The sequence below is a fragment of the Nuphar pumila genome, chromosome 2 (assembly GCF_984573655.1).
Source record: "Nuphar pumila chromosome 2, dmNupPumi1.hap1.1, whole genome shotgun sequence".
NCBI lineage: Eukaryota > Viridiplantae > Streptophyta > Magnoliopsida > Nymphaeales > Nymphaeaceae > Nuphar > Nuphar pumila.
In genome coordinates this window covers 145,936,273-145,959,364 of record NC_143250.1, presented here as the reverse complement: position 1 = coordinate 145,959,364, position 23,092 = coordinate 145,936,273, and the positions used below count along the sequence as shown (strand labels likewise).

General features: G+C 37.6%; 1 protein-coding gene across 1 annotated transcript; it reads right to left on the bottom strand.

Annotated features, from left to right (window-relative positions):
* Positions 1 to 13,841: 13,841 nt before the first annotated feature.
* Positions 13,842 to 21,550, bottom strand: LOC149847506 (Thioredoxin family protein). Its single transcript, XM_089998447.1, has 10 exons — positions 21,174 to 21,550; positions 20,472 to 20,510; positions 18,984 to 19,119; positions 17,809 to 17,870; positions 16,115 to 16,182; positions 15,923 to 15,972; positions 15,390 to 15,459; positions 14,796 to 14,919; positions 14,248 to 14,364; positions 13,842 to 14,073 (listed from the first exon to the last, which is right to left on the bottom strand). Exons 1-10 carry the CDS (start codon positions 21,516 to 21,518, stop codon positions 13,984 to 13,986), a joined length of 1,101 nt encoding a protein of 366 aa, XP_089854573.1. The 5' UTR covers positions 21,519 to 21,550; the 3' UTR covers positions 13,842 to 13,983.
* Between the last annotated feature and the right edge of the window lie 1,542 nt (positions 21,551 to 23,092).

The following is a 23,092-nucleotide window of genomic DNA, read 5'->3' as shown; positions in this document are numbered from 1 at the left end:
TACCTAGCAGGGAGGCGGCCCATTAAGTGACCTGGTTCACAGTGAGGGTTCCTTTACATTAAATAGAAAATAACGGCAACAAAGTTCTCTTGAGAATTTGAAAATTTTTCATGGCATAATATTTTTTATCGGAAAGGTATCAGAAAAAGAACAACTCAAAAGTTAGAAACATAGACATGTGATGATGAACGAAAAATATACAAAAAATAAAATAACCCATTATTTCTTCATAAAATACACTGCCGATCCCAAGCCCGGATAAAGGAGGAGGGTTGCGGTAGGCCTGTGACAGCCAGCATACAAACTTAGTCATACCCTATGAATATGAACCAATATGAGAATTTCGTTGGGGCGTTCCCTACTGAGCGACGCGCTGTACTTTATAGGCCCGAAGGCAGTGATAAATGGGCAAGGGTTGCTAGGTCGTCGCCCGGAAGCGACGCGTCACACCAGCGCCCAGGTGTGATGTCAAATAGGCAAGGGTTCTCTCACTTTGTTGGACGGGTGGGGGTAAAGAAGTTAGTCCAAGACCATAACATTAGGTTAGCCACTTGGAACATAAGGTCTTTAACTGGTAAGTTGGTAGAGTTAGTAGATGTTATGTGTAGGAGAAAGATTGATATTTTATGTCTACAAAAGACCAAATGGGTAGGTGAGAAAGCAAAAGTGATAGAACCTTGGGGATATAAGAATTGGTATACAGGAATAAATAGGAATAGGAATGGAGTAGGGATTGTTATGAGTCGTGAGTTTATAGATAATGTAGTTGAGGTCCGTAGGAAGGGTGATAGGATTTTACTTATTAAATTAGTATTATGTACGGATATTATTAATATTATTAGTGTTTATGCACCTCAAGTAGGTTTAGATGATTTCATTAAGCGTCAATTTTGGGAAGATTTAGATGGAGTAGTACAAGGGATATCTTATAGAGAAAGGCTTTTCATCGGCGGTGACCTTAATAGGCATGTAGGCATTAGTAGGGATGGATTTGAGAGTATCCATGGAGGTTATGGTATAGGAGAAAGAAACGAAAGTGGAGAAAGGATTTTAGATTTTGGTTTGTCCTATGATATGATCTTAGCAAACACTTGGTTTAGGAAGAAGGAGTCTCACCTAGTAACATTTAAAAGTGGGGTTAATACGAGTCAGATAGATTTTTTCCTACTTAGAAAGAGAGATAGGGGTTGTTGCATCGATTGTAAGGTTATACCAGGAGAAAGTGTAGCTACACAACATAGAGTCTTAATTTTAGATCTTAGAATTAGACAATGCCACAAAAGGGATAAACATATGATAGATCCTAGAATTAAGTGGTGGGCACTGAAAGGAGCTAAACATATAATGTTTGTAAAGCAGGTAGTTAAGGAAGTTGATTGGTGTCTCGAGGAGGATTTAGAATCAATGTGGAATAAGATAGCGGGTGGCATAAGAAAGGTGGCTAAGGAGGTATTAAGTGAGTCAAAAGGCAGTGCACCGCTAGGTAAGGATACATCGTGGTGGAACGAGGATGTCAAATTAGCTATTAAGGTTAAAAGAGAGTGTTATAGAAATCTAAGTAAGAGTCGTGATAATAAGAATTTGGATAAGTATATAATAGCAAAGAAAGAAGCTAAAAAAGTAGTTTGGAACGCGAGGTATAAGATATATAAGGAGGTTTATGATAAGCTGGATACCAAAGAGGGCGAGAAGGATATTTATAGGATTGCAAAGATGAGAGATAGGAAATCGAGGGATCTGGTTATGGTTAGATGTATCAAAGATGAAACGCAAAGGGTTTTAGTCAAAGATGAGGAGATTAAGGAGAGATGAAAAGATTATTTTGATAAGTTATTTAATGAAAGGCATGCTCAGGATCTTGGAGACTTGTCCATTCCTTTTCATGAAATGAATCGTGACTTCATGCGCAAGATTCAAAAGAAAGAAATTGCAAAGGTTTTGAAAAAAATGAAATCAAGAAGGGCAGTTGGCCCAGATGGTATACCTATCGAGGCTTGGAAATGCTTGGGAGAGAAAGGTTTAGAATGGTTGACAAATCTTTTTAACAAGATTTGGTGGACAAATAAGATGCCTTATGAGTGGAGAAAGAGTACTTTGGTGCCTCTATATAAGAATAAAGGTGATATACAAGATAACACAAAATATCGTGGTATAAAATTCATGAGTCATACTATGAAACTTTGAGAGAGGGTGATTGAGTCTAGGTTGAGGAAGGTTGTCACGATATCGGAGAATCAATTTGGTTTTATGCCTGGAAGATCAACTATGGAAGCTATACATCTTCTTAGACAACTTATTGAGAGAAATAGAGAGAGGAACAAAGATTTGCATATAGTTTTTATTGATTTGGAGAAAGCATACGATAGAGTACCTAGGGACGTTCTCTGGTGGACAATGATGAAGAAAGGTGTTTCTCTCAAGTACATTAGTATAATTAAAGATATGTATGAAGGAGTAGTAACCAATGTCCGCACTTGTGGAGGGGTAACAACCAATTTTCCTATAACGGTTGGGTTACATCAAGGATCTGCTTTAAGACCTTTCCTATTTGCTATAGTGATGGATGAGCTTACGAGATCAATTCAAGAAAATGTGTCGTGGTGTATGTTGTTTGCTGATGATATTGTTTTGATTGATGAGTCTAGAGCTGGGGTTAATGCTAAGTTAGAATTATGGAGACAGACATTAGAAGCAAGAGGTTTTAAGTTGAGTAAGAGTAAGACAGAATACATGGAATGTCGGTTTAGTAAGCAACGAAGTAGTGATGGGAGTGTAGTGAAGCTTGGTGAGCAAGAAATACCGGTGGATGATTGTTTCAAATATTTGGGATCTATCATTCAAAAGTATGAAGAAATTGATGGAGATGTAAATCATAGGATAAAGGTTGGGTGGATGAAATGGAAAAGTGCAACTGGAGTGTTGTGCGATCGTAGAATGCCATTGCGGTTGAAGAGAAAGTTTTATAGGACGACTATTAGGCCCGCTCTACTATATGGTACGAAATATTGGGCTGCCAAGAGACATCATATTCAAAAAATGAGTGTAGCTGAGATGCGTATGCTGAGATCACTACAAGAAAATTGTTAATTAGCGACGGAAATTAGCGACGGAAAAAATCCGTCGCTAATTAGCGACAGATTAGCTACAGATAGAATCTGTCGCTAATTCGCGACGGATTAGCGAGGAAACAAATTTTATCGCTAATCTGTCGCTACTTAACAACGGATTAGCGACTAAATTTTTTGTCGCTACTTTTTATTACAAGAACACCATTTTAGCGATGGATTTAGAGAGGAAACTCTGTCGTCGCTAATCCGTTGCTAATTAGCGACGGATTAGCGACAAAATATATTCCGTCGCGGTTTTTGTATTTTGATTTAGCGACGGCTTAGCGACAGAATGTTTCCGTCGCTAAATATCGCGTAAATCCCTAATCCCATCCCTCTTTCTCTTTTTCCTGTTTCACTGTATTGCTCCCGCCCGCCGCTCTCTCCCTCCCGCCGCCCGTCGGCTCTCGCCACCGTCCGGTCGCCGCCGCCTCGTCGACGATCCTCGCTGCCGACCTCCCTGCTTGGCTAGCGGCTGCGCCAGGGACCCCGAGCACCGGCGACCCGCCACCGACCTCTTCCTCCTCCCTGCTGTTCCTCCCTGTGGCTGCTGCCGGGAGGTGTTGTCTCCCCTTCGCCGGCGACTCGCAACCGGCGTCCTCAGCCGCCGACGACAAACGATCCTCCCTGCAGCCACCTCTTCGCCTCCGCTCTGAGTTCCGGCGACCCAGTGGCCCCCGAGCTTCGCTCCAGGTCCCCCCCTCTCTGCTGTCGACTGCGCCGGCCACCGGCAACCTCGCCAGCCGGCGCTCCCCGTGCTTTCCGGCAGGGGGGTCGACCCCCCCTGCCGGAAACTCAAGGGGGTTAAACCCCCTGCCGGAAAGGCAGGGGGTTTAACCCCTGCTGTAATGGCACGGCAGGGGGTCAACCCCCCATGCCGGAACTGCCTTTCCGGCAGGGGGTTTAACCCCCTTCCCTGCCGGAAAGGCAGGGGGTTTAACTGGCTAGGTTGAGATTTAAAATTCAAAAAAAAAATTTAATTATAAAAAAAAAATTCAAATCGAAATCAACTGGCTAGGTTGAGATTTAATCAACTGTGGTTAGTTAGAGTATTTCATAAATTTTTATCAATTTGTTAGTTTGTTCTAGTTAGAGTAGTTCATAAATTTTTATCAATTTGTTAGTTTGTTAATGTCTACTGGTAGTTAGTTTTACTTCAATTTGTTTTCTTGAAATCTGGTTAGTTAGAGTATTTCAATCTATTAGTCTTTTATAATTATATTTTTCTTAGATATATTGGTATTTAATGTTCTCACAATCAGTTAGTTAGATTAGGGCTATTTGAATTCTTTATGATAGTGGTGGTTAAACGGAGTTCACATCTTTTCTAGTAAACTAATTGATTGATTTACTATTCCTTTGCTAAGTAGTTCAGATTAGAAATTGTCTATGACTTTATGTTAGTCGACTGGTTCAACATGTTATAACTGGTTTGTTAAATTAGCATCTTCTAGTTAGATTTGGCTTAACATATATACTATTTTTCTTTTCTCTTCTTTCAATTAGTTAGAGTTTTTTAATTTGTTTTAATTTTTTTAGTTAGTGTTTCATCTTGTTTCATGATTAGTTAGTTTGTTACTTAATTTGTTTTGTTTTTGTGCAGATTTTTCAACGGAACCAACTCGTGCTCGGCCACCTGTGGTAAGTAAATGACAAAAACAATGCAAATCGGGTAAATACCCGTGGTGAGTGAGTGATGCAAACGTATCACATGTTATTTAATTTATTGAATGCAACACTTTATTGTTCACACACTCACTTAGTTGTTGATATCTAGGACTGCTTTGTTGGAGTTCGAAGATCATGCTGAGCATGATTTTAATGTAGAAATATGGAAGTGTTCTTATTTTTGGAGTACGGAGTCCATGCTAAGCATGGTAGTAGTTAGTGAGATATTGAAGTGTGTTTGCTGCAGGTACATGTTTGCCATTTATTTGATATGAATGATTATGATGTATTGCAATGTTTGATGTAATTGTATCCATGCTTGCATGTAGTTACTTTAAATTTAATTTTGACTTCCATGTGAAATTTTATAATAAAAGCATGCTTCAAATGATTGTATCGTGTCATTAATAGTTTGCACATGAAAATATTAAGTTATCAATGCATGCATCAAAATTCTTGTTATTGTTTGACATAGTATATTGCATGATAAATTTGATATTTTCTTCATCGTAGCATTCTGATTGTTTTTTTCTTAATTCGTTAGGATACTATTCGTAACATCATACGACAGAATGACTGCAAACCGTGAATGGATGTACCGTAGGATAGTGGACAATGAGTTATCGCATGAATATATGGATGGTGTCGATAGTTTTATTGAATTTGCAACGGCGAGTGTCAGTACGGTAGATCCCACAGGTCGGATTAGGTGTCCCTGCAAGATTTGTAAGAATAATCGATTTGTAGAACCTCATGGCGTTAGACATCACCTATACAGGAAGGGTTTTGTGAGTGATTATCAGAACTGGACGTTTCATGGAGAAGAATTTAGAAACGATTTTGATGCACGGGTGAATGTGGTGCACGATAATCCATATACGAATTTGATATTTGATGCTGCAGGAACAGAACTGGGTTCTGCTATGAGTTCTAGTGATGTAAGAACTGCCGTAGATGAAGAATCACCAAACGATGCAGCTAGTAGATTTTATGATTTACTTAAAGATGCTGATGAGCCACTTTGGAACGGTTGTGAGTCACACTATCTTGTCTGCAGTTCTTCAACTAATGAATTTGAAGTCCGAGTATAATTTGAGTCAATCATGTTTTGACCGTTTGTGCATGATTGTGAAGAGTATGTTGCCTAAAGATGAGAAATTGCCACAAAATTTCTATCGTGCGAAAGTTACGGTCAACGCTCTAGGTATGGGTTACAAAAAGATTGATGCTTGTCCAAATCACTGCATGTTGTATTTCAAGGAGCAGGAAAACGACATATCATGCCCGTCATGTGGGCATCCTCGGTTCAAGCCAAAGAAAAGAGGCAATAGTAGCACGAGATCAAAGGAAGTTTCATACAAGTCGCTCCGCTACTTTCCTATCACTCCTAGATTGCAGCGATTGTATATGTCTTCAAAGACAGCTAAACACATGAGATGACATGCAAATAAAGTTTGACACGATGAAAACAAGATCACGCATCTTGTTGACGCTGAAGCTTGGAAGCACTTTGATCGTACTCATCAGAACTTCGCAATGGAAGTGCGAAATGTTAGACTCGGTCTATGTACAGATGGATTTAATCCATTTGGGGGTAGATCAACTCCATACTCATGCTGGCCAGTATTTGTAACTCCATACAACCTTCCACCAAGCTTGTGTATGAAACGTCCGAATCTTTTCTTGTCTCTGTTGATCCCTGGTCCGACCTCACCTGGCCAAAATCTTGATGTATATCTAAGGCCATTGATTGATGAATTAAAAGTATTGTGGGATGACGGTGTTACCACGTATGATGCCCACAAAAAACAAAATTTCAACATGAAGGCCGCTGTTCTATGGACAATCAGTGACTTCCCTGCATATGGTATTTTATCTGGTTGGAGCACACATGGGAGGTTGGCTTGTCCGTACTGCATGGAGGATTCCAAAGCTTTTAGATTGAGGCATGGAAGGAAGCCTTGCTGGTTTGATTGCCATCGTCGATTTCTACCCAGCGATCATCCGTTCCAACGTCAAAAGAATGCATTTACAGCAGACACAACTGAAACGGAAGGTCCATCCTCAAGATTGTCTGGCATAGAGATTTTAAGAAGATTGTGATACTTTCCAAATGTATTAACAGATGCCCGCAGTCCTACACCCTTCCGTGGATTTGGGAAGGAACACAATTGGACGAAAAAATCTATTTTTTGGGAACTACCGTATTGGCCGACCCTATTGATACGACATAATTTGGATGTGATGCATGTAGAGAAAAATGTGTTTGATAATGTGTTCAATACAGTAATGAATATTAAAGGAAAAACGAAGGATAATCCGAAGGCCCGTATGGATTTAAAATTAATATGTAAAAGACCAGAATTGGAACTCAAAGAGTATAATGGCAAAGTACTGAAACCAAAGGCGAAGTACGTGCTCGGACCTGATCAAATAAAACATGTATGTCAATGGTTGAGACAACTGAGATTTCCAGATGGATATGTCTCTAACATTGCTCGGGCTGTGAAGATTGACGATGGACAATTATATGGGTTGAAGAGCTATGATTGTCATATCTTTATGCAACGATTGATACCCCTAGCATTCCATGATATGTTAGACAAACCTATATGGGGGGTATTGTCTGAGTTGAGCGGATTTTTCAGAACATTGTGCGCATCGGAGGTCATTGTATCAGATGTAAAGAATCTCGAGGACTCTGTCATCACCACTGTTTGTCTGTTAGAAAAGATATTTCCGCCAGCATTTTTCGATGTTATGGAACATTTGATCATACATCTGCCATATGAACTAAGGGTGGTGGCCCTGTGCAATATCGATGGATGTACCCATTTGAAAGGTATATGTTTTTTTATATTTGTCTCTTTAATGACAGATATTTAAAATTTGAAATGTATATTCTTGTCAGATGCATGCTCGACCTAAAAAAAAAGGTTCGTAATAAAGCAAGAGTAGAAGGCTCTATTTGTGAGGCGTACACTTTAGAAGAGATTTCAAATTTCTCATCTATGTACTTCGAATCTCATATTTCAACACGTTACACATGCCCGCCCCGTAACGATGATGGAGAACAAGTAACTGTAGCTGACAAGCTGTCGATATTTCAACCACTTGGGCATGCATTTGGTAGTTGCCGATCAAGGCTATTGACAGATCGAGAGCAAGATGCAGCACACATCTATATTCTTTTTAATTGCTCAGCGATCGACCCATACATCGAGTAAGTATATGTATATGCAACTCAATTATAAATCCTTTTATGTTCTATATGTTGATACATGACTCGGTAATATAAGTATTTGTGGTTTGCAGACGATTTGATCTAGAATTGCGAAATGAAGTTTCACATCTCACTGATGCAGAAGTACAAAAAGAACGTGAAACTAAGTTTGTGGAGTGGTTGAAACAGTTGGTAAAGAAGCTAACATAAATTTTGTACTTATAAACAACACTAAGTTACTTAATTGATCGTGATCACAATCATTGTTTATGTTTGTGCGTAGGTTCGCAATGGTGATGTTAAAGATCAAGGAATATGTGATTTAGAAAATGGTCCGACCAAAATTGTGCAATGCTACAACGGGTATATCGTAAATGGTTATCGATTCCATACAAAAGACTACGGTATAAACAAATCAACGATAAATAGTGGCGTGTGTGTCAAGGGTGACAGCTATGGTGAAAATGAACATGATTACTACGGTGTTATAGAGGAAATAATGGAGTTGACTTACTTAGGCATGAATAACAGGGTTACGGTATTCAAGTGTCATTGGTTTGATCCAACTGCAACAAGACTCGACAAAGCTTCAGGCATTGTGGAGGTGAATCATAAATCCAGGTTTGGAACATATGAACCATTCATATTAGCCTCGCAAGCTCAACAAGTTTATTATACTTCATATCCGAGTATAAAAAAGTCAGATAGAAATGAATGGTGGGCAGTTTGCAAGGTGAAATCCAAACTATACCCCGAGTATGATCAGTTACAGGAAGATGAGTTAGCTGAAGACAGTGATTACTATCAATCAGATGATGTCTGTGACTTCGCTTATGGTCACGATGTTGCGCATGATATGCATGTCATATCTCCATTGGCTGATGAAACATTCATAGAGGAATGTGATCCAAATGATGTACCAAGTGGATGGGCAAACAATGAAGAAGAAGAAGAAAGTCAAACTAGTGACGAGGAATAATTCTCAAGCTAGTGAGCAAAATCTTATACTACAAAACTCTATTTAAATGCATTGTAATACTTGATGTGAGTTGTATTGCAATACTTGGTGTGAATGATTAAAAATTTTATTTGAATGTATTGTAATACTTGATACGAATGATTCGAATGCATTGTAATACTTGATGTGAATGATTTCAATTATCTGAATGTATTATAATTTATGCAATTAACGAATGATTTGAATTAGTGCAATACTTGATGTCAATGATTTGAATTATTTGAATGCATTGCAATGCTTGATGTGAATGACTTGAATGCATTGTAATACTTGATGTGAATTATTTGAATGTATTGTATGACATATGTTATTTGTTAGAATATGGTTCGTGGAGGTTATAGTGGTCGCTCATCCAGTAGTAGCCAGGCTCAACCTTCATCTTCACGGGCTCCTGTGATAGGTATATCATATAACTAATTAGATGCTTGATTAGTTCAAATGCACATTCTGAGAATTTCTAATGTATTTTTTTTACAGATGATGTTGTGCCTGTACACGACCCACCTACACCAGTTGATCGCACAAGTCAACAGCCAACACAGGAAACAAGGTCTTCTCAGGCTGGCACAAGAAGACTCATTCGAATAGTGTATATCGATAATCGGCCGTAAGTATTTTGTTTTCAATTATTGCATATCTTTTAAATATTTTATATTGATATTTACTGTGTAACAATTCATGTGCAGCACGAGGTTTGAGCCACAAGAAGTAGTACGGGAGATTAGGAATTCACTTCTTCAACATCTACTAGGACCAGTTGCTCAATGGAAAGAGTACCCAAAGGAGGTGTTAGACAGATTGTGGTCCTCATTCATGGTATACAGTTGTTCCTCATAGTTAATGTGTTTCATATTTAATTTATTTAAGCAATGTCTACTAACTTTCTGAAAATATTTGTAGGCTTCGAATCGCTTTGCAACTACGGTGGAAGAAAATGATGTAAGGAAGGTGTGGCAGAAGGTGGCTGCCAATCGATTTGCAGACATGCTGCACACTATGAAGACTGCAGCAAAAAAAGCATCTGGCGTAGTAGATGATCCATTACTATGGAAGGGCCATGATCCTATTACTATCAGGAGAGATTACTGGGATGAAATGTGTGATAAGTGGGCGGAGATGCATTTAAAAATCGCTCTGCGAAGGCTTCACAAAATCGATCGAAGATGCCCGAAGCCCATCTACACACAGGTGGATCTAAGACATTTGGGAGCCACCTAAAGAAAATGGTAACTCATCAATATATAATATTAATTTTATAAGTATTGTTGCAAACTTGTGTACTAAATCTTTTGTCATTTAACTTCGCAGGAAGCAGAAAAAGGAGGCAGTGTACCATATAAGGATGTGTTTGTAGAAACACATAAACGGAAGACCACGGAAGTCTTCGTATCAGAGAAGGCGAGAACGACAACGGTATGTATTAATTCTATTAATAATCATTGCAATATATATGCAAGTTATCATAATGTTATCATTAATTATTAATGAATACTTTAAACATTATTTTGTAGGAGGCATATGAGCAACAGATGGTAGAGCGATATGGCGAAGACGCTACTCAGCATCCATCATTTGATCCTACAGCATGGGTGACTGCAGCAGGTAAACCCAAAAAAGGTCGCGTGTTCGGGTTTGGGAGTAATATGAACACTTCACCAGTTATTGGTTCTTCCAGTTACGGCTCACCGACTTCTTGCGCCGACATAAGCTCCAAGCAGCCGACTATTCTTTCCGGTGATGATGTACGCGAGATCATTAATGAATCACTGAATAACTATTTCCAATACACCGTCGCCCCCTTTCTTCGAAATGAGATCAAGGCCGCTGTTCAGGATAGGGGATCTTCGATTCCAGGTCCCTCTTAGGTATAATCACATATATAGTTTTTTTGACTGTCTTAAAGCACATCTGAGCATGGTAGAATCACATATAGAGTTTTTCTAGATGCCTTAGAACACATATGAACATGCTATAATCACATATTTAAGTTTTTTACTGCCTTAGCACACATATGAGCATGATAGAATCACATATAAAGTTGTTTTGCCTGCCTTAGAGCACATATGAGCATGCTATATTCACATATTCAATTTTTTTACTGCCTTAGAACACATACGAGCATGATCGAATCACATATATAGTTTTTTGCCTGCCTTAAAGCACATCTGAGCATGGTAGAATCACATATAGAGTTTTTTTATATGCCTTAGAACACATATGAACATGCTATAATCACATATTCAATTTTTTGACTGCCTTAGCACACATATGAGCATGATAGAATCATATATATATATATATATATATATATATATATATATATATATATTTAACTTTTTGTCTGTCTTAGAGCACATATGAGCATGATAGAATCACATATAAAGTTTTTTTTATTGCATTAGAACACATATGAGCATGCTATAATCACATATTCAGTTTTTTGACTGCCTAAGAACACATATGAGCATATTATAATCACATATTCTATTTTTTGACTGCCTTAGCACACATATGAGCATGCTATAATAACATATAGAGTTTTTTAACTGCCTTAGAACACATATGAACATGTTATATATCATTTATGATAGAATCACATATAAAATTTTTGGCTTTGCGTGCCTTATAGCACATATGAGCATGCTATATTCACATATTCAATTTTTTTACTGCCTTAGCACACATACGAGAATGATCGAATCACATATATAGTTTTTTGCCTGCCTTAAAGCACATCTGAGCATGGTAGAATCACATATAGAGTTTTTTTATATGCCTTAGAACACATATGAACATGCTATAATCACATATTCAATTTTTTGACTGCCTTAGCACACATATGAGCATGATAGAATCACATATAGAGTTTTTTTATTGCCTTAGATCACACATGAGCACATGATAGAATCACATATAGTGTGTAATTTATTTTATTATATTTTGTTTATCAATATTGACTGTTCTTTTCTTGTGTAGGCTGCTAGCGATAATCAGGGTAGTGGAGCTGAAGGGACAGATAAAGATAATGAACAAGAAGACGCACAAAATCTTGGCGATGATTAGAGGACTGTGTTGAAGAAGTTCTATTTTTTTTATTTTTCCTAATTGTAATTGTTGAATTGTAAATAATTAAACTTCTTAATTTTAAGGTGGAACGATTAATTATTATAGATACTTGTTATATGAATTTTTTTGTGTGGTTTGTTTTTTATTTACAGGAAATATAAATTGTACAGGAAATAGAAATTGTACAGTTCTCGGTAATTAATTTTTAAATAATTTTTTTTTTATTTTTTTTCGTTTTTGCGACGGATTAGCGACGGATAATTTCGTCGCTATTCATATTAATCTAGCGACGTCTTAGCGACGGAACCATCCGTCGCTATTCATATTAATCTAGCGACGGCATAGCGACGGAATTAAATCCGTCGCCAAGCCGTGGTCGTCGTTTAGTACCGACGGATTGGCGACGGAATATAGCGCTCGTTATTCCGTCGCAATTAGCGACGGACCTGGCGACGGAATAATTCCGTCGCCAGTTAGCGTCGAAATATTCGCGACGTAAGCATACTGTCGCCGCGTTGTCGCTAATCCGTCGCTAACATGGTTAGCGACGGATTAGCGACGGAATGTGGTCGTCGTTAATCTACTGCTTTGTTGTAGTGGATGGATGTGTAGAAATACAATAAAAGATAAGATTCGGAACGAGGAGATACGTAAGAAGGTAGGCGTTGCACCCATTGAAAATAAGATGAGAGAGAATCGTTTACGGTGGTTTGGACATATTCGACGAAGGCCTAATGATGCTCCAGTTAGAAGGATGGAGAAATGGAAAAATATATTAGTTAAAAGAGGTCGGGGTAGGCCTAGGAAGACATGGATGGAGGTGATAGGAAAGGATATGAATGCTTTGAACCTCACCGAGGACATGACATTGGTTAGAAATGATTGGAGGAGAAGGATTCATGTGGAAGACCCAAAATGATTTTCTTTTTTGGTTCATATCGCCGACCCCAATTGTTTTGGGATGAAGGCGTAGCTGTTGTTGTTGTATTTCTTCAGAAAAGCCAGTAAAATAAAAACAACCCATTTTTTGTGATATTTTAAATAATATCGCCGATGTTTGTCAGTATGGATGAAAGTAGTCTGGTGATATAGCAATGTGACAAAAAAAATAAGACAGATAACCCCAGCCAATAAAGAAATAAATATTGGCAAATATTTTTTTAATTTTCTATTTTAAATTAATTTTATTGGCGATCTTTGGCTGATAAGAAAGTGAAAAAAAAAAAACAAATTCTGACAAAAATAGTTTGCCTTTATTTTGCCGTTTTAAACTTCTATGATGATGAGTTCAACCTGAATTAGACAGATATTGGTTGGATCAGACAATATGGGCAGGATCCGGTTCAGACATGGGTTGGATCTCTGGTCAATTTTGCAAATGAAATAAGACGTGGATGCTGCAAAGCATAAATGGTTCAGATATGGATAGATCCAGGAGATAACAAATCGGATCTGGGTTGACCGATAAACTGAATATAACAGGGCTGCTCCTGGACCCCAACTGAATATGGGATCACCTATACCTCTGGACGTGCCTTCCAATTCATTGACATGAGTCCCACTTTTGCCTAACGCTCTCAGGTTGCACTTACAACTAGGGCTGTCAATGGTATGGATCTGAGCTGGACCTATGCAATACCAGACCCAGACCCGATTCCAATGTGCTCAAGTATGCACTACATTCTGGTGAACCAAGTGAAGGATGGCTAATCAATTGTCCCTAAGCTCTCTTCTATTAGAATTAGCAATAACAGCATCCATAAGTGTGTTAGATTAACAAAAGAGCAAGGATATGCCCATTGTGGCCGAAAATATCGGTATATAATAAATCCACATTACCCCGGAAACATGTATGGACTTACATTTTCAGGATTGACAACCAAGCATTCTCAAAAAATGGGCTAACCAGCATATGTTCTAAACAAGTAGGATAGTATTTCCTGAAAGCTACCCAGTTGGATACCATTGTTAGGATCAATGAAGTAAGGAACCTGCAACAAATTCAATCATGTCAATTTTACTCTGCTGTATAGTTAGACGCTATAATGTACTTCAGTTTTAGATGCAGACAGTGAAGGAGTGGCACACATGCAGCTTATAACTGCTTCATAACTTCAAGAACTGCTGTGATTAGCAATGCAGTACTGATACAATCAAGGGCTTACCTCTTTTGAGCCTGAGATTTGGTACAAGTAATCAACTCTGGAAGATCCTTCTCCGACATTTTGTAGGATATAAGGAAGCTCCAACTCACAAAGTGCTTCGCGAACAATCCTCGCATACTGTGAAGACAACAATGAAGTGCAATCAGCTTCCAAATTCTCCATGTTAGGTTGTCAAACATGGATCCCAATACAGCAATTAAGGAATGTGAATATCGTGTATATTGAAAACATTGAAGATTACATTGACATTTCAGACACACCCCACCACGGTGGTTGCCCATGTGGTCAGCGGGGTCCTCTGTCAAGCTTAAGGCCCAGGATCGAACCCTGCTGGTGCATGGGGCTGCTGTTGATTTATCACGGTTGGGGCACATAAGGCTGGGTGGTCGTGTCCTCAACCCAGAGTTTTACCCACAGGGAGGTGGGCCCATTAAGTGTCCCAGTTCTCGGTGGGGTTCCACACACACACACACACACACACACACACAGAGAGAGAGAGAGAGAGAGCACGGGAATGCAAAGTGGATGTTCAGACTAAACAAGCTTACAGCATTATTTTCGTATGAAAAGAGTTCCAACTTCTGAGGAGGTGATACTGTCTTGGCTTTTGCCCATAGCTTCAAGCCTCTGCCTGCTCGGAGAATTGTTGGTACCCATCCCGTGAACAATGTGCTGCATGAATAAGCAAATGTGTTATTTCAATTTGTCAAGGTATATAAAAGAAGAAATTATGTAAATAATACTTCACAGCTCTAACTTCAAAGTACTTGTGTCAACTCAAGCATGCAAGTCTATTTTAAAGTTAATTGTCATGTGAGTCATCCAAATTCTCAAATGCCTGCATTTAAAGTTGCTTCTTCTCGAATGTCAACCAAAGTCTGCCTATCTTGAAACAATTACCAGAAAATGCGGGTACAAATTTCTGGCATTAACATGTACTTTTACTGAAATACAGTGAAAAGTAATGAAAAAGAAACAGAAAACTAATGTAAGAAAAAATGGCTGGTATTATCTGGCATCACAAAACTAAAGTTCCTACCACATTTATGCACATAAGTTTTTACAAATACCAATTATACCATTCTTCCTATATCAAACTTTACAACATTCCACAGGAAAACACGACTGAAAGGATTTGGTACCTTTCTAAGAGCCCAACAGACGGATTTCTTCCCTGGCCATATTGCTGGTATAGGTACTTGACAATTTCACCTAAATATATGGGCAAAGGAGAAGAAATATTAAAAAAACAATTTTTTTGTTTAACAGAAAAAAGTTAAGATCAACAAAGATAGTCTCCAGGTGCAAAACATACAGAGAACTGGTAGAAAATGCAAAATGATAAACAATTATACAAGCTTCAAAGGCAGTCTTTTCAACATACAAAACATTGAATGACACATAAAAAAGACAACTGATTATTTAAGAAGGAATACTACTACACATCAACAAACGAGACAAAATGCCATCATAAAATTTAGCAATGCTTGATGAAATAAGCATGCAAATTGCAGTTAGGTAAGATAAAGCAACTATAGATGAACATTAGAATGCAACAGGAAAAGGGATACACATAACAATGGAACACTAGACAAATTATGAGCAAATCATGAAACAACATGACCGTCTGCTTTAATAAACCAAAATCAAAGTGCATAGCGTTTAAAAAACTCACTGCTCTCATACATAGAGATTCCGGTGTTCGGATCAACAAGAAATGGGAACCTGCATGAGAACTTATAAGAATAAGAAGCTATCCATTAAAATAAGAAACAAGAATAATGAGTAAACAAAATAAAGCAATGGTGGAAGACAGGTTGATATTTTCTGACTTCTTGTGTTGATTGCTAACCCACAAAGTACTCACTGTTCTTTGCCTCCAAGTTTCTTAACCATTTCACGGTGCCTCAGGGAGCCTTTCGGGCAGGGGTAAATCTGCATGAATTTCCAAAGCACTTGTTAAAATAAAGACATATCATACTTGGTGTTGAGAATAACATAAAAAGATTATGACCTTAACATGGAGCAGAACTTGCACTTAAAGCATAGTTGACAATTAACATAAAAGGATTAAACAAAACCTGTGACCATGTCATCCGATTGATTGTGGGTTATGCGCTTTAATGAGGAGCCTTGTTACCATAATACAATAAATAGCTCTCTGAAGATGAGGTTTTTCTTTCTCCCTTTAAAGAGCAATTACAGCTAACTGAGGAGATTTTTAAAAAAACAATGAACAAAAGGGGGAGAGGTATGTGGATCAATATCCAAAGAATGACACCTTCATATACAACAGGAAGAGAGCTCGTATACTAGAAAGGGTATGACTACCCTTCTACTGCATGGTATGACGTATCCACATCCCAAACTGCAAACCTATCTGTTACCATTGTATGGTCCTCATTCAAATCTGTTACTAAAGTAAGCTGAATATAACCATGGGCGCAGAAACCCATCGCTCTGACAACAATGATGTACCAAACCTTATAATCAGTTCCATAATGGAGAATTGGACATCCATGTAACAAACAAGCAGCCTAACTTGTTAGTTCATCAAGAGAGTTGGAACTTAAGCTTGCTACTTGGTGATGGGCTATAAAATGTCAATCCCATTTACCATTCATCATGATGATGAATATTAGTGCATGACAGACAAAAATAGATATGGCCCCATTATCACGCAAACAGTACAGTGAAAAAATTTGCCTAACAAGGTGAAAATAATCAATGCTTGAACCTATGATTTCTCAAGGATTAAGACATACAAAAGATGGATCAACTCCACCCTTATTAGCTGAATTGGAATGCTTAGGTGAAAATTGTGAACCGTTAACAAAATCTAGCTTCTTGTTCCACTAATCTGGCAGGGTCAACTTGTGAATGTCACCAAGTTGACAAGGCGTCACAAATTTGAAACCCACAGGTGGCATCCCTTGCCTCAAGGTCGAAGTTGGGTGTACTCCCTGGTGGCCAAGGGGGACCTCAAGGGTTTACCAACTAGAGGCTAGCCAATGTGCAGTCAGTGGAGAGGGGGGGTGGGGGGTTTCCCTTAGACTATCCAAAAAAAAAATCTAGTTTCCTGAAGGCTTATAGAAACTTTGGGTCATTTTGCATGTGAGGCTTTGAAAGAACTCATGAGACATTTGATATGCAGTAACAAATCTCTCTCTTTTATCAATCAACATCTGAATGACCTAAAAGGCCCCACATATAAATAACAATGCATATGAAAAAAAAAGTAGTTTGGTCAAGAGGGAACAAAATAAAAGCAGGATATACAATCAAAGAATGAAAAAAATTTAGTAATATCCAAATAACTATGGAAAATCATGTCAAACAATTAGAATTGAGCGAAAACTAAGTTACTGTGCACAATGATGATCAAGCAAACAGATATAAATCCAGTTTTGTTGTTTAATGACCATATATCAAAAAAAATTGAATCTAATGGTAAATTATAAGATGCAATCCACTTTTCTAGTGAAATTTGAGACTGGACTCTTTAGTACACAAATAGGGTGCAGTGCACAAAAAGGAACCTAATATGTAATTGATCTTCACCTCTAAAGAAAGATCGAGCTCAGTTGATGCTTCTCGAACTCTTCTGCAAAAAGGGCATGCCTCTGTTCACAAATAATTTCAACATCCCACTTGTAAATCACTGCAATCCCGCATCAAACAGATCAAGGATCCAAAGATTTAAAAGCCTCTATAAACTATTCTAGTAACATTGATCAACAACAGATTCAGATGATCGGTGGAAATTTGATGCAAGTAAAAAAAAAAAGAATAAATAAAAGACAACCAATAGACAAATTTAAACCTGTACCACACATGTATAATAGTACCAAAGATAGACTGTTAACCAAAATATGTACCAATAGTACCATCACACACAATTCATTCCTTACGTTAACTGGTATTTTAATGCATGATTTCTAACAGTCTTGTTAGCAAAAGCTAAACTACATTGCAATCTCATGACATAAATGCTCACAGTCACCATTTCTATCACTATGTGTATGTAGATCTATGTCACAGGGACACATGCTTTTTTTTGCACACATCCTAGTTGACATGATGTAACTCAGGAATAAATGAACAATGTATGCTCTTATTCATCAAAGATGTAGTTAACCATACGTCAAAAGACTAAATGTGTGTTTTAGTCATTTTCATTTTTTTAATTGTTAAAAGGGTTTAAAGAAAATAAAACAATAATAGCTAAAATGGCTCAGAAGTCATTAATACTCCTGGCATGGGTCAGTTAATCAGTAATCCTCACACACATGAGCCCTAACAATTAACAAATTGCTTTATATAAAGATAGCTAACATTGTCATCTATATTGATATACCTTAAACTATTCTAAGCTGTGGACAAAAATGAGTATAATTAAACCCAAATTATGCCACAGAAAATGTTGATTATGCTTAACTTAGGGTTTTTATATAATATTTAACTATATGTGCATGGGTGTTTCCTCATGTCCTAATTTTCAAAAAAACAGATGAATTCATGTCCCAAGGTCATATTGTATCCATGTCTGTGTCAATATCATATGGCATAGAACAAGATTGAATGTGACAAGAATGCCACAGTTTAGAAACTATACATTAATTATCCATGCACAATTGTTCATGCACATAATATAATAGTGACATGCTAATTTTCCAAAGACTAAAACCTGGAACACACTGCTTAAATACTGATATAGGTCTACAGAAGATTCATACCAAATTCAAAGAGCTGCAAATTTTTAAGAGGTTTTCCGTTGCTTATTCTAGCCTCCTGTTGGTTCAAGTTGCTTGACATTAATGATTTTGATCCCCATGGAAGCCTTGCAACAGAAGCCAAGGAAGATGTGGCCACCTATGGAGCACCAATACTAATCAGCAACCATAATCAAATGATCACATTTGTGGTCCTTTGGATTTGCAAGGCTTTTTTTAATATGTGAAACACATGAATCAAGATACCAATTGTCAGAATCAGAAAACTGAAGATGCCAAGTATCATCATTTAAAACTTCAATATTTGATGAGAACAAAAGGAAAATAATAAGATTTACAACTGGGATATACATATGAGGAATAACACATTTGTCACCGTCAGCTCCCAACTATTGAGAATATCATGCTAGCATGAATTTGCATAATTGTGGTTACAGGATTTTGAAAAAGTATTTCCATCCAGTCTCCTTTTCTGCATATGCAATGCAATTATGTTGTTGAATTGCACTCCTCATTTACACCTATATCATTGAAGTGCTAACTCAATACCAAGAAGAAAAGAATATTTCCAAACAAAAGTAGGCCAAATCAAGGATTGCATATCTGAAAAAGTCAGCACTGAGTTGATAGACATGATGAAACTCAGATACAAATTGCAATTGCTATCTCAACCTGGAAGTGCTGACAATCCAGCACTTTCAGTCTTAGTTATTAACATAACGTACAAGTATAAACAATACGAAACTGTTTGTGCAATTCAATACTAAAGAATAGGTTACCAATGGGGACAGAAGAGGCAGAATGGAGTCAAAATGGACTCGGTTCTAATACTTTCAATTATATGCCAAGATTTTTCCATTGGAAACTGAAATAAGTATTTGTTGTAAACAAGATAACATACAACAGTGAAAAGAAGAAAGATAAAAATAAGTAAACCTGTAATTAACCAGTCAATCGCATCAACAAAAATTCAGTCAAGCTCGGTAAAGACATGCAAATCAGTTGTTCCAGCTTGAACTGTAACTTAATACAGATTGAGGTAATGGCAGGAGAAGACTAACATAATTTGGAAGCGAGTATCAAGATACTCGAAGGTGACATGGTGGCTGTTGATCTTGCAAAGAAAAGAAAATGTTCTAACAAATTACATAGTGCATAACCTTGAAGAGTCTTGGTAAAGAAAGAATAAATTTCTTATGTATGATGGGTATATGATTAATCGGCCGTAACACCTACTGCTCCATACATAACGTAAGTATCCCCCTCATATTGAGGTACGGAAAATGAGTTTACCCTCAAGATAACATTACATAACAGGTACTCATGTTAACAAATTTTTTGCCACCCAACTTTTGGATATAGTGACTTTATTCAGTACAGATAAATCTTGAGACTAGTAAAGCTTCATGCAAATAATCTGACAAACAATATACACAAGTATCTGCTTCAGAAAGGAACAATCTTTGCATGATGGATTCACCAGTTAAATACCTCCAAATACTCATTTCGGGGTCGAATGGGATCGCCTCCCTGTCATTTATAAGTCAAACACAAAAGAAACATAACAGGATTAGTAAAAGCATGTACTCTACAAGATAAAAGCCTAAACTTGCATTCATCATGAAAGTTTCACTTAATTTGGAGACTAACAGCAGAAATTCTACGAATCGCATCAAAAAATGGTTCAAAAAGGGTCAAAAGTTAAAGAGGTAAAGTAATTCCACATTCCAAATCCATTTCGAAAAATCCAAAAGTGCAATTAAATACCAAAAATTGGCAAAGGGACTAAAACCAACTAAAATTGTTTTTTCTTTCCAGCACCGAAAAAAGAGATGTGCAGACTGCCAAGTCTATACCCATAACGCGCATAAAAGGTGAATTTAGAACAACAACAGTATGGCATTAAACCAAAAATATAAATAATAAATAATAAAATAATAAACAGAAGAAGGTAAGTCCCACAATTTGGCTAGCATTACCAATTTGCCAAAAATGAAAATTTTTCACCAATACACTGTGCATATACAAGTACTGAAGTACATGAGCACATACATGTAGGAGCATAGAAATACACAAACGGCAAAAGATGAAAGAACAACAAATTAGCATGTTGGTGTCACCGCAATCAACTTTAGCAAGCACATATAAAATGGACCAAAAGAAAGGATTGCATCAAGGACACATGTGACTTACACCCAAGAGATTGAGCAGAGGACAAAGAACAGACAAGAAACTGCTTGATGGGCTTTTATCGTTGTCATTAGAAGCTTGCGTGTCAACACCAGTTGAACCAGTAACTTGGGCAGAATCAGCACAATCTGCCTCTTTATTAACAGATTTTGCACTTACGCTGCTCCTCTTAACAATTGGTTTCCCATGTGCAGGGAATCTGAAGTACCCAACTGAGGAATTGAGATTGGAGGAAGGATTTTGCAATTTGGGAGGGGATAGTTTAAGTGGGTGATTGGATTGATGAGCTCTGGTTATGTGATTGGAGTGGTTAGCACAAAAAGGGTGGACGAGTTTGAAGGACGACATGATTGGCGGTTGAACGTTGCAAACAAGACCGACTCTTAGCGAAAGATGGGCAGGATCACGATTTGTGGTACCAGTAATTTACAAGAAACCGGCGAACTTAAGAGGTATTTCAAAAATCCGGTAAAATTTCAGTTATTTTCGTTTAGCCACCTACTTTTTTTCATTTCAAAGATACGCTGCCTAGGGAAGAGTGGAGAGTAGATCAAGTAGTGATTTGGCATCCTCACAGTCCACAATCCACAATGTACACACGACCACGACCATGAGGTCCTTGTGGGATGAAGCAATGGACGGTGAAGATGTCAAATCACTTTCTTAAAGTGATTTGACAGATCACCCCGATATTAACGGTATGGATTCAGGTCCGATGTAGATAGTGTTGGATATGATTAATAAGATATTGGCTAAATAAAGTCAGATTAGGACGGGAGAAGGTTTACATTGAATCCAATTTTTAAGTGGATTTCGGATACCAATCAAACTCACATACCTATCAGATTTGATAGCAAAAATCAAAACCCTATCAGAAACCGATTATAATCTGATATGTTTTTGAATTACCAAATTCAACTAAACAGAATTAAATTTGGTTACAACAACAAACAACAACAACTAGGCCTTCATCCCAAAACAATTGGGGTCAGCGATATGAACCAAAAAAGAAATTCATTTTGGGTCTTCCACATGAATCTTTTTCCTCCAATCATTTATATCCAATGCCATGTCCTCGGTGAGGTTCAAAGCATTCATATCCTGTCCTACCATCTCCATCCAAGTCTTCCTAGGCCTACCCCGACCTCTTTTAACTAATATATTTTCCCATTTCTCCAACCTTCTAACAAGAGCATCATTAGGCCTTCGCCGAATATGTCCAAACTACCGTAAGCGATTCTCTCGCATCTTATTTTCAATGGGTGCAACACTTACCTTCTTACGTATCTCCTCGTTCTGAATCTTATCTTTTATTGTATTTCCACACATCCATCTAAGCATCCGCATCTCAGCTGCACTCATTTTTTGAATATGATGTCTCTTGGCAGCCCAACATTCCGTACCATATAGTAAAGCGGGTCTAATAGTCGTCCTATAAAACTTTCCCTTCAACCGCAATGGCATTCTACGATCGCACAACACTCCAGTTGCACTTTTCCATTTCATCCACCCAACCTTTATCCTATGATTTACATCTCCATCAATTTCTCCGTACTTTTGAATGATGGATCCCAAATATTTGAAATAATCATTCACCGGTATTTCTTGCTCACCAAGCTTCACTACACTCCCATCACTACTTCGTTGCTTACTAAACCGACATTCCATATATTCAGTGATATGTTTTTGAATTACCAAATTCAACTAAACAGAATTAAATTTGGTTGTAGGATAAAATTCACTCCATTGGCTTCTCTACTTATGTTGGCTTGGATTGGATCCAGATCTGTTAAATACATAGAAAAGTAAAGTAGCATCTGAATTGGGACGAAACATCTAAAAATCATAAAAGTGGCATACTGAATCCGGTTAGTTTGCTTTTCTAGTCTAGGATCATGAGGTTCACCTTTGTTTTGGTGAAA

What these genes read in the sequence shown, in the direction of transcription:
- LOC149847506 (XM_089998447.1), bottom strand. Translation starts at nt 21,518, where the DNA reads ATGTCGTCCTTCAAACTCGTCCACCCTTTTTGTGCTAACCACTCCAAT. An exon ending in TTTGCAGCTCTTTGAATTTG is followed by an intron (nt 17,871 to 18,983) that starts GTATGAATCTTC and finishes ATTTGTGAACAG; the next exon opens with AGGCATGCCCTTTTTGCAGA. An exon ending in AAACTTGGAGGCAAAGAACA is followed by an intron (nt 15,973 to 16,114) that starts GTGAGTACTTTG and finishes GTTCTCATGCAG; the next exon opens with GTTCCCATTTCTTGTTGATC.